This window comes from Amblyomma maculatum, chromosome 7 (genome assembly GCF_055883805.1).
Source record: "Amblyomma maculatum isolate TAMU_Amacu chromosome 7, ASM5588380v1, whole genome shotgun sequence".
In the NCBI taxonomy this organism is placed as follows: Eukaryota; Metazoa; Arthropoda; class Arachnida; order Ixodida; family Ixodidae; genus Amblyomma; species Amblyomma maculatum.
This window is the reverse complement of record NC_139350.1, coordinates 140,139,037-140,154,021: the sequence shown is the minus strand read 5'-3', so window position 1 is coordinate 140,154,021 and position 14,985 is coordinate 140,139,037. Positions and strand designations below refer to the sequence as shown.

At 50.8% G+C, this 14,985-nt stretch overlaps 1 protein-coding gene across 1 annotated transcript in view; it reads right to left on the bottom strand.

Moving 5' to 3' along the window:
• The window catches only part of LOC146184876 (protein crumbs-like), a 267,601-nt gene extending 253,474 nt beyond the window's left edge, over window positions 1-14,127 (bottom strand). Inside the window, exon 1 of the mRNA XM_084609522.1 lies at window positions 13,729-14,127. Coding sequence (XP_084465648.1) covers window positions 13,729-13,762 — 34 coding nt within the window. The 5' untranslated portion in view covers window positions 13,763-14,127. The remainder of the gene's footprint in view (window positions 1-13,728) is intronic.
• Between the last annotated feature and the right edge of the window lie 858 nt (window positions 14,128-14,985).

Here is a 14,985-nt window from a genome sequence, read left to right as displayed (position 1 = left end):
TGCTAACAGCGCAAACAACGTCCCGGGAACGCGAGACAAGATGACGACACAACGAGCGCTCGTTGTGTCGTCATCTTGTCTCGCGTTCCCGGGACGTTGTGTGCGCTGTTGACTCAGAACGAATTCATAACGCCGTCACCGAAGTGTGTTCAAGGTACGCCATATGCTTATGTTTACCTCCTAGCGACTTGCCACCAATGGAGGCAAACTTGCTACGAACCGATACTGACACGTGTCAGAAAGCGAAACCGGTTTCATTGCCATTTGGGAAGGATCCACTGGTCTGCACAACATCCCCCGTTTCAGTGAGTCGAACACTCGAGACGCAAGGCTCAAGCGTCATGTTTCCCCTCCGCCGAGCAATATAACAGCCGACGACACCCCACCCCCTCTTTCATCGGTTGAAGGCACGGTGCCTGCTGCACACACTGAGGCCATGAACAACGCTTCACACAGACTGGTTTCCACACCAGTTGCAGCAAGAGACTGCAATCACCCGTCGAGCTCAGCCTAAACACCAAACCATTCCTTAGCTTCTATACTGGCCCGTCTCCCACTACTCAAAATGTAGTTATTATTTCGCATATAAAAAAAAAAAGTATATATATAATTTCCAACAAGGCCGGCGATTTGCGGAAGCTGTCTCGAGCTTTCGAGGCCCAGCTTTACATAGATGCACAGCGTGACGTTGCTTTGGCCAGTGCTGCTAACATTGGCGTCACTCTGCCCGCCACATGGAGCTCCGCGTGCACTCTGCCCTCCCCGCATGCGTGGCCAAGCGTTAGCGCAGCACTCTGCTCCTGTGAGACAAAACATTGGTCTGCATGCATGCGCTTTTTGCAGCGCGCAGTGAAGAAGCAAAGCAGCGCTATGTTTACGGAGCCACACTTCTGCAACACTGTAGCCTAAGCGACCGTTGCCAGCGTATGCAGCTGGTGCGCAGACGGGGACGGAATCCGACCGCATTTCGTGTCGCGCCAAGGCTGGAACAATGCGCCGTGTTTCGATTCGGCGATGTCTTTCTTTTTCTTTCTTTTTTTTTTTTTTTTGCCCGCAAACACCATCTCACCAAGCAACTACGAGCCGCTAGCGAGGAGGTCCCTGTGCTCATATCGGAATATCCCACGCTCCTGCGTTGGTATTCGACCGGCCGGGTGGGAAGTCGTGCGACGGCAAACACGTAACCACTGCTTACTTTTTTTTTTTTTTTTTGTCGGAAGGGTGGCACTACGAGCCATTTGAGCGAGTTGTAACTTGTCAGCGTGCACTGTTCCTCGTGCTGCGCGCGACGTGGACGTACAGCCTTTGTCAAAAGTGTAGAGACCGGGGTTCTGCTTCTGGGCGATGCAGCGGCGCTGATTTAGCATTAGTGGTGGTTCCTTCCCATTGGAGAGGGTAGGACAAAATATCTTCTTACCATCAAGAGATTCGGAACACTGGAAATGCATTACAAGCTTCACGAAGTGGCTCAGAAGCAGACCCCCTGGCCTCTAAAATTTTGAACCGAGCACCTGAACAGAGTTTTGAGCAAAAGATTCAACACGAGTTACTTATATAACTGCTCCCGGATGCACGAGCACCTACGGCAGCTGCGCTGTCGTCTTCAACCCTTTATCGCAAGACCGAAATATCTCAGCCCAGTGCGTTGCTGCTGTGAAAAAGAGGCAATTTAAAGCTGACCAAAACGAGCGTACCCTATCCGAAGCACGTTAGTGACAGCAACTAAGTGCAGACCTTGTCTCTGATGCAATCTCTGGGGCTTTCTCTCTCTCTCTCTCTCTCTCTCTCTCTCTATATATATATATATATATATATATATATATATATATATATATATATATATATATATATATATATATATATATAAAATGCTATTTAAAAAAATGTAAGGCCGAAGCATGACGCGGTTCCTTCGATTTTCTCGCCCACGGGAAGCACGTAGATCACTCCCAAGAAGCGCAGTTGCTAAAAGGATGAAGACCGAAATAAAGTTTAATTCCGCTTCCTATCCCATCATGTTGCGATAGTCGGGTCTCATTTGCGGGTGGGTATTTCCTTTGAAATGTTGACAACGATCACGTGAAAGAAAAAGTGCGACCTTGCTTTGGAATGGACAACTTCGGCACGTGGCTGGACTTCCGTATCTCTTTCCTGCACACGCTACTGGGCTCCCTGTGCTAAACCTAGCGCAACTCAACCGCTCCCGATTCTTAGCCCTTATTGTTATTACTTGAGGCTCAGGCCTGAGTCACTCTCCTCAATGAGTCACTTTCCTCAGCCCAGAGGCAGCCAAATCTTCGAGAGCTCAATGAGGGAGAGTCCACCCGACGCGCCTAGGCAGGCAAGCAAGCACCGAAGCTATAAGGCTGCTGGCGTGCAGTAGAGTGATTTCCCAATGTAAAGCGAAAAACATTACGCGCACTTCTCTGGTTGAGGATGCCAAACTAAGTGGAAAGTCCAGAGGAGTTCCTAGAAACAAAAACACGACATTTCGAAACCTACCCGGCTTCTTCGTCAAGGTGGCGAGCGCGGGTCAGTTGCGGCTTGGCTTTTGAACGCATGTGAAGTCAACCGCCTGGTCACTGAACTTCAATCTTTGGTGTAGGATGAAGGAAGAGGAAGCGATTAAAGTTTCCGTCTGTCTGCCTAATGCACCACGCTGCGCGCGTATGGCTCCGTCTCCAGCACAATAACTCTCTGTCGAGCTCAATCATGCCCTCGTTTTGCTGACTGTTCATTTCCCTGACGTCAGCTTCGTACTGCTTCATCCAATCCAAGAAATTCTTATGTTTCCGTCGCATATGACACCGCGGCTACTCCGAGCAGATAACTGTGTGCACAACGCTCTGTTCCTTTCCTTCAGAACGATGGCTTTTCAGGTAGGGCAGGAGGCGCCCGATAGTGGTACTCGGCTTATGCATTGTTTGCACCCCCACCTTTACAAAAACGCGGTCGGACCAAGGGCTTACTACACGATTCGTGGCAACGTTTCGTCAATGAATACTGCTCCGCAAAGGAGATCACCGGTCATACTGCGATGCAAGCGAGAATCTTTTTGGGCGATATCTAACGATTCACACATCACGAAAGAACTATCCCACTTTCTGATGCACACATAAAACTGGCATGTAAGTATTCCCGGACACTCGGCAAAGAATTCGCATTGCGCAAGAAAGAAGAGTCTCACGCAACGTCCAAAGTGTCGGCTTGGCAAGGCGTCACGAGTGTAATGAGATCATACCTCGCAAAAGATTAAAGCCAGTATACGCTAGCCGGAAGCGCTTGCGAAGCTCTCTTCCACGCAAAGAGATGATCCACGGATTTCAGCCGCAGAAGAAGGGGCGCCTCGCATTGCGCAACACTACGCAAGTCGTACGTAATACAATGCCTGCTCCCTCATTTTTGCTTGCACGGCGGCCGCGGCAAACAATGCTGGAGGCTGGACACGTCGAAATGGACAGGACAAAAGCCGTTCTCCGCTTTGCTTCCTCGCGACAATCACAGTGCGGATGAGCGGAGATGGTTTAGTCTGGAAAGAGGAGGAAGAAACGGGAGGGGTACGGTGAGTCACCGCAGTCTCCAGCCGACGAACAGGTCGGCGGAGGAAAACCAGCTCCTCTCCGCTATCTCGGCTCTCTAGGTACGCGGCGCTGGGCCGATAAAGACGGTAGATAGAGCAATGCTTGGCATAGCCCACGCGCAACGCGGAGAGGTCTGCCTCCCAAGAGAAAAGGACACGCCGCAGTCGTCCAGACGGCGGAGGCAGACTGCGTGCTCGGCTGCCCCCGTCCGTAGTTTGGGCCACTCGCGCGCACAGGAAAGGGCGAGAGACGAAAACCACCCTTCACCTGGCTAAACGCCACGCAGCCGCCGACGCAAACCACCGCCCCGGACGATGGCCTTCGCGCATGCAGAGCACGTTTGCATTTTAACAAGGGCGACCGAAGCGGATGTTTTGACCCCCCCCTACGACTAACCAAGAATGAGGCGAACGAAGAAGGCGGCCATGCGACGAATTTGCCGCGGAGCGGCAGCCGCGTTCGGCGACGGTACCGAGCAAGAGAACGGCGACATAGTTTGCACGGGCGAGACGGGCAGGCGAATGTTTTCCATAAGCACTCCGCACGCTCGCTGGCGCAGTCAGATCGCAAGCTTCGAGTCGAGCAAGAAATAAAGCTGCACGGCTCCACAACAGCCGCCAGGTACTTCGACGCGTAACACGTTGCAAACCTGGCCTGCACAATTCCTAAAGTAAACAGAGCGACAGACAGGCGTGCAAGCCAAAAGGTAGCAGCATCAGCATTATTATTATTATCATTATTATTATTATTATTATTATTATTATTATTATTATTATTATTATTATTATTATTATTATTATTATTGTGTGGGAAAGAACACTTGAGCTACGTCTTCAGGGAATGCAAGGAAGAGATAACTGCTCAGAGCAAAAGGCGCCAAAGAGGAGGATCAAAAGGAAAATCGCCAACTAAGCAAAGAGCAGAAATTTTTCCTCAGAAACACTAGGACCTTTTTCTTTTTCTGTCCGGATAGATGCCTGCGATTTTGAGGAATGCTAGAAGTCCCGAAACCCTTCTACGTTTAAGCCATTCCCATGACAAAAAAAAAGCACAGTTATGTCATTTCTATTACGGGCTATGGGATGGCGCTTTCCGACCAATCAGAGGCGCCGCTACCTGACACCGGAAACTTAACACACACTGCTGGTTTACAACAACCGCAGCCTGCACAAAACCGCCCGATTCGAAGGCTGCAATGAAAACGAAACACCTGTACTAGCCGCGTATACAGCAGGGCGCGAATGCTGCTTTCATTTATTTTATTAATTTTTCATTCGTTTACCCGAAAAAGAATCAAAACTATGCATTACACGGGGAGGGGGATTTCTCTTCTTTTTATTCGAAAGCAGGAGCAACAAGATAGCAAATGGCACAATAAACAAGGTTCAGTTAACAGTTGAAAGAAAGAAAATATTCGGAAACAGTACAAAGAGGTCAGTACACAAAGCAAGCTCTGCTATCGTACAAGATAGCATAAGGAATAACAGAACGAAAGACAAGCTCAAAATAGAAAAGGCTAACTCGCGCCAACTCCAGCAACGAAGCGGTATAATCTGATTGCTTTAGCAAAAAGACAACGGTAAAATGTAGCGACACTCGATCACCGTTCGCTCAGGGATGCAGCACTAGGTGAGTTTTCTGCGTTCGAAAATGTTAGCCCAGCTTTTTTGAATGGACGGTTGATTACGGCTGGCGATGCCTGGTGGCAATGAGTTTCATTCATTTACTACCAACACCACAGCAAGTTCTGATAAGGCCTGTATAATAAGGAAAGGAAAGGGGGGGGGGGGGGGGTAGACGCCCCACCTCTCTTGGCCGTGTAGACATGGCATGGTTTGTGGCGTTTAACGTACCACAGGCTACAGCGACTCAGGCTATGAGAGACGCCGTGGTGGATGGAGGACTCTGGAAATTTCGACCACCTGTTCTTTAGCGTGCACTGACATCGCACAGCACACGGGCGCCTCGCTTTTCGCCTCCATCGAAAAGCGGCCGCCGCGGCCGGAGTCTAGATACGGCATGAATGACCACATTCTGAAGTTCTCATCCCCTCACTGATAACGCAAAAATGCACATAACTGGGACTAGTTTGTGCGTCACGTAGGACGCCTGTTCTCTATCCTTGGAGCGCTACTAACGTGGCGGTGCGCAATGCAGTACCGGCATATAATTAGCGCATGGACATGAGCTAACGTCCTTCGCGAAAGCGACAGGGAGATCTCATCCTCAATTGCGATTAAAAGACGAGGACCTCATCCCGCGAGACCAGAGAACGCGACACTTTGACGAAGCGTAACTTTCCCCTACTCGCGTACAAACTAAGTCGTGCCCCGTTAATATGACCGCTATTAATATGGACGACCCGAATTATGGACAGTTTTTCTGAGAACGAAACTTTTTCAGTGGATTTATGCCTCGTTAATATGGAAACTCGCTGTCTGGACAATGGACAGGGGAAGAATGCACACGGCCCACTTGGGCCCATGTATTTTTGTCTCTTTAATATGGACAGTGCTTGAAAAAAAAAAAAGAAAAAAAAAGCAGAGGAGTCCGAACGCGAGTTAAAGAAGGGCACGCCGCCCGCAAACCTACGCGACAGCCGATACGGCCGGATGCCCGAACGAGTCCTGTGGGGTTGGAAAGAACCAAAGCGGGCGTGTCGCCGTTTTAGAAGGGGGGGGGGGGGGGGGGGGCGGCAAGAGCGAAGAGGAACGTACACAGCAAACCGAGGGTCGGCTAAGAAAGACCCCGAAAGGGGGGAACCAGGAGATTTCTGGGTGCAGCGGCAGTGCCGCCGCAGTCGGGAAAACAGCCACATGTGGTTGCAATAAATTCTGCTGAACGTGAACAGAGAGGCCGGTAAAAGCGCAAGAAAGAAATGACAGGAAGAAAGACAAACGCCTACAGTGGCGGCGGGAACTGAAGTTTTCTTTCCCAAAGCAAAGTATGTGTTCCATGAAGCCGTAACGCTTTTCGGTGAGAGTTAAGATACACTCACAGAGTAAGGCGACAAAAGAAAGGCAATGTACGAGCACGTAACCGAGACCGGGCGTCCCGTCCTGGACGCGCTTCCCTCTCATGCTCCTGGTTTTCGTCCCTGTTGCCCTGCCGAACTGCCACATTTTGCACCTCAGGCCCGCATGTCGGCTTCGCTTTGAGTCAACGATGCAGCCTTGACAAGGTCTGAGCTCTTCGTAGTCTGCTAGCAGTCGTTCTAAACTGTACTTCAGCTTACAGTGTTTGTTTCATAGGACGACGCCATTTTGAAAGTGGCGGTGAGTAGAGAATCGGACGCTGATTCATCGGCCAGTGAGGAGTTCGTGCTCGAAAGTTCGACCAACACAAAGCCCACCATCACCCGTGTGATGGTATGCGAGTTGCTTCAGACTGCACTGCAATTTTTCGAAGGCAACAATGACAAGGATAATGCACTCAAAATTGCCGGTGTTCTGTCAAATTTTGAGTCCAGTGCACATCGTTATGTACAAAATCAATCATTAATTACTTTTTTTTTTCAATAAAATTCTTTTCGTTTTTATTCATGACTCGTTATTATTGATGACCCGCTTTATGGACAGTTTTGGTCGGAACCCAAAGTGTCCATATTAACGAGGCAGGACTGCACACCGATGAGCAGTAGTAGTACAAGCGACTGCCGCACGGCTTCGCGAAAACCAGCTTTCGTTTTTTTTTCTCTCTCCTTTTTAAGGACATTAACAAGCAGCACACGCAGTACTACGCAGCGAGGCCGCTGTCGGTACGAGGACGTTTCCATGGCATGCACATTAATCACTCGCGGGCGCACGCAGATCCATGACGCTGCTGCTGCCCGTTCACGCGTAAAGCACGCCGCCAGGGCTTGATTCTGACTCAATGGACTAGTTGCCAAGACCGGCAAAATAAAAAAAAGAAATAAAAAAATGACGGCACGCGCAGAAGCGTTCGCGTCCATCACTCGAACGCACAGCCGTTGACTAACGGTATCGATTCCTCTCAGCCGCCGTTTTTCATCGCCGCTTTCGGATAAACAGCTTTTCGACCGCGCGCGAGAGACAATGCGGGCCTCGTCACGCGCAAGTGACAAGTATACGCTACATACTGCGGAGGCCGCGGACGGCACAGCGCTGATTCACGCGCTAGTCAAATCGCGGCTAATAATACCTGGGGACATCCGATAGGGCGCGGCTCGCAGGAAGAGGACGATCACGAAATGATTGCGGAATAGCAATGCAGGCGATAGTTTCTATGAAGCAGCGCAATCGACAAATCGCGACGCTGAGGGGCAGAAAAAAAAAAGGTGGTGATACAAGCAGGAAGTAAATAAAGCCGCTGATAGCGTTTGCGCATTTATCTGCGCGGAATTCGTAGGCACGGTGCACGGGTCGCTCACAGACGGTGATGCGCAAGGCGAAAAGTATACAAGTTAGTTCCCACATTTGTTCGAAGGCAAGTTAATCCTCTCGTCTCCCAGAAAAGCGAACTTCCACCTAATAACCGGCCTGCTGTTACCAACAGACTAGACAGCTACGCAGTAAAGCTCGTCGGAAGAGCCAACGACCAATACCGTTAATCGACGTCGTCAAAGGGATCGATCACTGTATGCGACGTAGGTAATTAAAGAAGACTGCAGTTCTAAAGCGTCACACGACAGTGAACGTGGTGTCGTACAGCGCCTCCGAATACGATTAGCTCACGCAAACGTGAGATAGTTGATTGAATATTTTAGGGGAATTCCCCAAGGTGGAGTTGATTTCTAATGGAGTAATTACTCAATGGCATCCCCCCAAGCGCAGCCATACGGCCCCGAAGGAAAGCTAATACAGCTTTCTCGGGAACTTCGTGGTCAAAAGAGAAATCAGGACGAATTTTTAGCTACGAAGTATCTGAGAAAGCTGTATAGCCGTAGCTTTGTAGCCGTATGGCTGCGATTGGGTGGATGTCAATGAGTAATTACTCCCTCGTTACAAAAGTAAGATAGTATGTCACCTCCGTGTAATCACTTCAGGACTGCTGTTGTCTCGAGCACTGGTCATTCAGACTTTTTTTCAACTCACCAATTATAGTCGCGTATCTGGTGGGCCACAATATTTTTTTATGAAGTTTCTCTCATTGTTTGGCCCGAAAATGAACAAGGATGTGTGTGTATTCTTGATACAAGCTTGGTTTCGTTCCCGGCACCAGCACGGGTAACAACGACTGCCCTCCCATCAGCACATGAAGGTTCCATGCAAAATGAATATAGGAGCGGGATATATGCGGCTGAATAAACACTGCTCGAAAAAAAAAAAACCAAAAAAAAAAAAGGGGAGGCATAACTTTTAGCATACTTTTGGCATAGAATCAGGCTTTCCAGGGGCAATGAGTCGATCATTTCACAAGCCCCTCAAGCGGCTTCGAGAAAAAGTTAATGCACCTAAAATATGCGTCAGGATAGACACACTGGCTCCACGTCCAACCCGTTCACCTTGAAATGAGGAAGCCTGCCAGGATACCGCCCGCTACTACAAGCCCCGTTTCTCCGGGTTGTATACCGCGTGCGTGCGCAGTGCCCACACAGCAGAGGGCGCTCACTGCACCTCTTTCGCCCGGACCGCTTTTAGCCAAGCGAGTAAAACTCGTCTCGGAGCTGAAGTTGGAACTTGCACGCTTTGATAGACAAGAGTCGAATTGTGCGCATCTTACATTTTGCTTGTTTGCAGCATCGAACAAGAAAGCGCCTTTTCTTTCCTCCACAGTACCACTGATGCCACACTGGAAAGTATACACTTGCTCACCAGACTCTTGAATGGCCCATGCTTCTGGAGCCGCCCTCTTTCTCTTTGAGTACTTAGAGGTCAGGAAGCTTTTGTGTGCGCCAGAATATTTACTTTTCTTTTTCAATTCTTGCAGTGCATCGCTAGGTTGGTGCCCCAGGTCCCTGTGATTATCACAGCTGTAAAAGCGGGTGAGTAAACCAGAGCTTTCAGTGGGCAATTGTCCCTGTCTGTTTCCTTCTGTGTTGTTCCACTTTTCTGCACTTTCCCAAGAATGCAGAACTAGCTCAGCTAGGCGTAAGAGTGGACATCTGAGCCGTTTGTATGTTATGAAGAGGGGAACCAGTCAAAAAGGACAAGAGGAGAGAGGCGGGTGGTGAACATCACCCCTCCTCTTGTCCTCCTTTTTGACTAGTTGCCTCCTCACAGTTCAGCTACCCACCCTATTGAACATTCCCATTATATGCAGATATGCCATAGAGTGAAGTGCAGTCAGAGAAGCATGCAGGCTTGGAATCTGTTGCCTGTCCGCCCTCAGTGAATACATATATTGCACACAACTAGGAAACAATTTTTGGAATGGGAGAGGGAGCATGACTTTCAGTATACATATTGCTTTATTAAGCGGTGTTTCTGGCTTTAATTTTGTTACTTTTTTCTTATTTTGAACAGCTCAGAGGGGTAACTATAAATGTATATAAAACCTAAATTAAAATTGGCAGCTGTATAAAGAAGTGAGCGAATACATTAAATGCCTTTGCAAGTTGTTAGGAAGGCTCATGAAAAAGGGGTCAGTCAAGACATGTGACTTCTGAGAAACATAATTGGTTAAGGTTACTGAAGCAGAATACTTTACTGGTGTGCGCTACCTCGGACGTATGCTGCTGGGCGGCACTCCCCGGCAGCTTGTGCATTATGTCGCGCGCGCGCGACTATGTATATACACCCTTGAGACCATTGTTGTTGTTGTTGTTCTCCTCTAATGTGATGGCACATACCCACACAGGATGATCGGCCAAGAATTGGGGTGCAGAGATATTAGATTTTGAGATGTATAACTACATCGAAAAAAAAAAAAATAATAAATGCTATGGAATATATATATATATATATATATATATATATATATATATATATATATATATATATATATATATATATATATAGGGAATATTGAAAAATTGCAATGGCCGCTCGCGCGCAGTCATTTGCGGACTGTGCTCGGACACTTGCGCGCGAGCGACGCGATTTCGTAGTCCTTTTTTTGGTATTTTGTAAGTAATGTACAAAGCTCCTTTCTTGCTATCGCTCCCCTCTGTACTTTCTCTCGTCATCCTCTCCCTATCCCCTTTTCTTTCCAACCGGGCGCAGCTCGGGTGCTTCAGATTTTAGGTTACAGTTGCGGCGGCCGGCAACAGTTTTTTCCCCTTTTGTTTGATTATTCAATAAACCACTAACACCACCACAAAGCTCATCTCCACAGTGATTTACACTGATCACGCATTTGCTAGAAACCTCCTGGCAAGCAGATGGAGGCTTGGTAAAGAGAACCCCCCTTTACCTCACTTACTATGTTCCGGAGTGTAAAACAATAGGACCTGACTCGCTGCACGGCGAAAAACGACAGCGAGCACAGACTCCCTCAGCGCCCGCTTAAAAGGAACTATCGAAATTCAGTTTTGAAACTCACGACTGCTCGATAATACAAACATCGGGCGAACCGCGCGTAATGATACTAAACGGTAAAATATCCAGACTGTGTGGTCGTGTCACCCACACGCCTCACCTACGTCAAAGCTTCCTTGCTACGGGCAGCGAAACAGTGGGGCCACGACGGCGCAGCCTGGTGTGTATCCCATGGCCTGCCAGTGCACTACCTCACGGTGCAGCCGTCTTTTGCCGCAGAGGGGGCGCCACAACAATGGCAGACCTGACGCTCCTTTTCTCCTCCGTCTACCTTCGTCACTGCAGAGATCCGGTTATCAACGTTACGAACAGAACGCTCGCAGGCGTCGTCACCGACGAAAGCACGAAGCCTAAATATAATCATGGCCCGATGGTTTCAAAACCACGCTTCCCTTTCGTACTGATCGATGCGGCAAGCACCAAAATAGGAGACTTTTTCTTTTTTTTTTTTTTGCGCGCGCGTGTTCGAAAAAATAAACGCAAGCGATGCTGGAGGGTGCGCAGACGCACTGAATCTCATTCCACCGGCTCTTCGAGCTTGACTCACAGCGAGTAATTTCCCTCGCAGCCTCGGTATAAGCGCCAACCCAGATTTCGCCGAACTGGGGTACATAGCCAGACAGAGCGCATGCATGTCGCCGCAGGAAAAAAGAAAGAAGCTAGGCTCGTCCTCGAATCCAGAGCAGCGTTCACGAGGCGGTCATCGATGAACGTGTCGCGTTGAATACGCAAATAACTGTTTGGCTATGCATCGCGTGGCATACTGTTCGCTCATCAGAATTCATTCGCCTATGGTTTTCCCTCCGTAGCGGCGGTCTCGAACAATGCTCCGTCGCAACGCATGGGCAACGCATGGGCGGAAAAAGGCGCGCAGGATGCGCGATTTAGCGCGCTAAATTCTGCGTGTGCGCCAGTTCGTGCGGCCGTCTTTCATACCCAAAGCAGTCGCGATCGGATTATGTAGCGGTAAGGCGTGATAAGCGAGCCAAAGGCTGGCAGGTACGGCAGATTGCTTCTTTTTCAACACACAAGCTTTCTAAAACACTCAGGAGAGACACAGCTTTATCGACGGCACTGCATGCGCCACGATGAAATGCACGAGTGCGGTTTGCTGTGGCAAGCGACCAAAGTTAAAATGAACATAACTGACCATGGATGACATTCCTCGAGATAGGCAGTGTGTACCGGCGTCAGAGTTTATCAAGCGTGCCATCACAATGTTCCAGTTACGTCTCACATCAGACGCCTTTCGATTAGTGATCTTGTATAAATCAGCAACCTCGGACGAATTGGAAACATCGGTATATACTGGAGTAAAGACATGAAACTATGACTAGGCCGCTATGGGAGCACGAGTCGACCCAATTCCACAAAATCTGGAGGCATCCACTGCTGACCGGGTAATCATTGTAGTGGTTACCACTGTAATGAAGCTACCTGTAAATGGGGAGGATTGCGAATCTGATGGCATCATGCCAGACTATGTAACCTCCGTTCCCATCGTCGTTTTCTTCTGCTTTTGTTGCATTGCCGGCACAAGCGGGTGTAGAAAACTGCGGCTCGCAGCTCCCGCCACAGTTCCAAGTCGGTCAGGTCACCCTGATTCGGAAGGTACGGGGACAACACACATTTGTGGCACCTACTTCGACATCGACAATTACGAGTAGAGCCCAAACAAAAGCGCGGCGCGGTAAGGAAGGGTTACATTAGCGAGCTCGTAAGTGCAAGGCAAAATGACGATTTGATAGCCAAATCTATGCGGGCCACACACAGGCCTCAAACGATGCGCACGCCCGGTCGCGCCTCCGGAAATGGTCAGCTTATATTTAGACCCTGGCAGCACTAATTACCGCCCACCGGCAGCATCAGATATCGACGCCGCGCCAGCAATATCACACAGGCCTAGGAGGCCTCCTCGAGAAGAAAACGCCCCGAGGCACCGTCATTATCGCGGCCGTGTCTCTGACAGGTGATCCACAATAGAGGACGACGCAGCTTAGCTGCTGCGCGGCAGTGCCGGTCGTTGCCACCCGACGCGAACCGGCAGCGCGGTTCAAACGACGGCGAAACGCGAGAGGTGTGTGTGTGTGTGGTTGGTTGGAGGGGGGGGGGGGGGGGGGAGGTGCACCTAGGTCGGCCTCGCTCGAACAGCGTCGCTTCCTAGTCGCCGATCCAGCAGGGTAAAGCTATCGAGGCCAAGCGGCAGCGCGGCCTACAAGGTATGCCGCGCTGCCGCTTGACGTCGCGCGCACTGCGAGCCTTGCCGCTCGCAGCGCGCGAGCGACGAAAAACACCGCGTACAGTATGCACGCCTGTCGGCGGCGCTATCACGCACCGGCTCAGCGCGGGCTGCCCACTTAGTGCCCACGAGGCAAACGCAAGGTCGCGCTAGAATATCATGAATACGAAACGAACCATCGACCGTTCAGCGAAAAGCAGCGCACAACTTTGTCAACGGCCCCCGGCTCCGTTTTCCCGAAGGCGCCGGCCAGTCTGTCAGCGAGGGCCGCGATCGGCAGTCTGAGAAACTCGAAGGAAAGCCAGGCGTTGCGGTTTTAAGAACCGACACCAAATACCACCGGCAGAGAGTGGGGGTCCGCTCGGCAGGCGACACCCAATCTCGCCACGAGGAGTTGTCAAGACAACGCGCGGCTCCCGCCGCAGAGCGAGCGAGGAACGCAGAGTGTTCAGAGAAAGATATCGCTTACCTGCGCCGAAAATCCGAATCAGGAATCCGTTCATTGTGATCGCCGTGCGCCGCGCGTGGCCATTATGTTAGTGCCGCAGTAGACTCGCTGCTTACGCGTCGCCGTCGACCGGCTGTCACCTCACGAGGCAGCCGCTCGTCCGCCGCATGCTCGCCCGTTGCGTTCGCAGTGTCTATCGTCCGACAACGTCGCTGCAGGTCCACACACAACGCTCTGCCACGCACCGAAACACCACCGCCACGACTCGGGAGATACTCGTGCCCGCAGCCACAAAGCGCCGCTGAAACGCACCTGCCACGCTCGCTGCAAACTGAAAGCTGCCGTAACCGGCCCGAGCAAAAGTTTTCTTCGCCGAGCGAGGCGCCGCCAACGTCGGCAGGTGGCGGCACAGCTTCTCTTTGACTTTTCTCTTTGCGCTTTGGGGGCCGGCGCCGCGCGCTGACGGTGAGGGGACCACGTGACCTGCGAGGAGGACGGCTCAGGAATGTGGGTTGAGCCGCGGCGAAACCTGCACGGCGGCGACGGCGACCTGGCGGCCGCGTCACGAAGCGCGGCCGGCAGGCGTACGCGATGCGAGCCGCGCAGGCCCCCTCCGTTCTTGTCTTTACTGCGGCGGCATCCTTGCAAGAGTCGGAAAAATCGCCCGGGGCATTGCGTGCGCTATGCGAGTCGCAATTGCGGTGTCCTAACACCGCCGCGCAGTGCGCGTGCGAGTCGAGAGGTCAGAGGGATGCCAGCAACGTTTCTATTTGTCAGGAGCGTTTTCGTGCGCGCATCGCAGGAGCCGGCTGCCTTCTGAGTTGGCCGCGCGGAGTGGTTTTATGCCACTAGCGCAAAGCTTAGTTTCCGCCAGATGGATGGTACATACATCCCGTTTCTTAAGGAGCAAAAAAAAAAAAAAAAAGCAAATCGCTGGCGTGTGGCGCAGAGCTGCCTGCAGGGCAACTTACTGTCCCTCAGTGCTCAGAGAAAATGAGAACTTTTTCGCTCGCTCTCTGCCTATAGTATCTGCTCTCTTTCCGTGTATTGTGTTTTGTGAATTTCAGACGCTTGTGGATCTCTCGCCGCGGTCCGCACGCTCCATTGATGTAGCACTCTGTAGTGCTCTGCAACTCTTCTAGAACCAGTACCTTGACACTCCTGACAGCTGTTGTCTGAAAACGTCTCGCGCCATCTTTCGGTCGCTGGCTGCGCAACACCGCCTGGCATGCACAGCTGCCCCTTACATTGTTCAGCGATTGTCATTTCGCTCGTTGA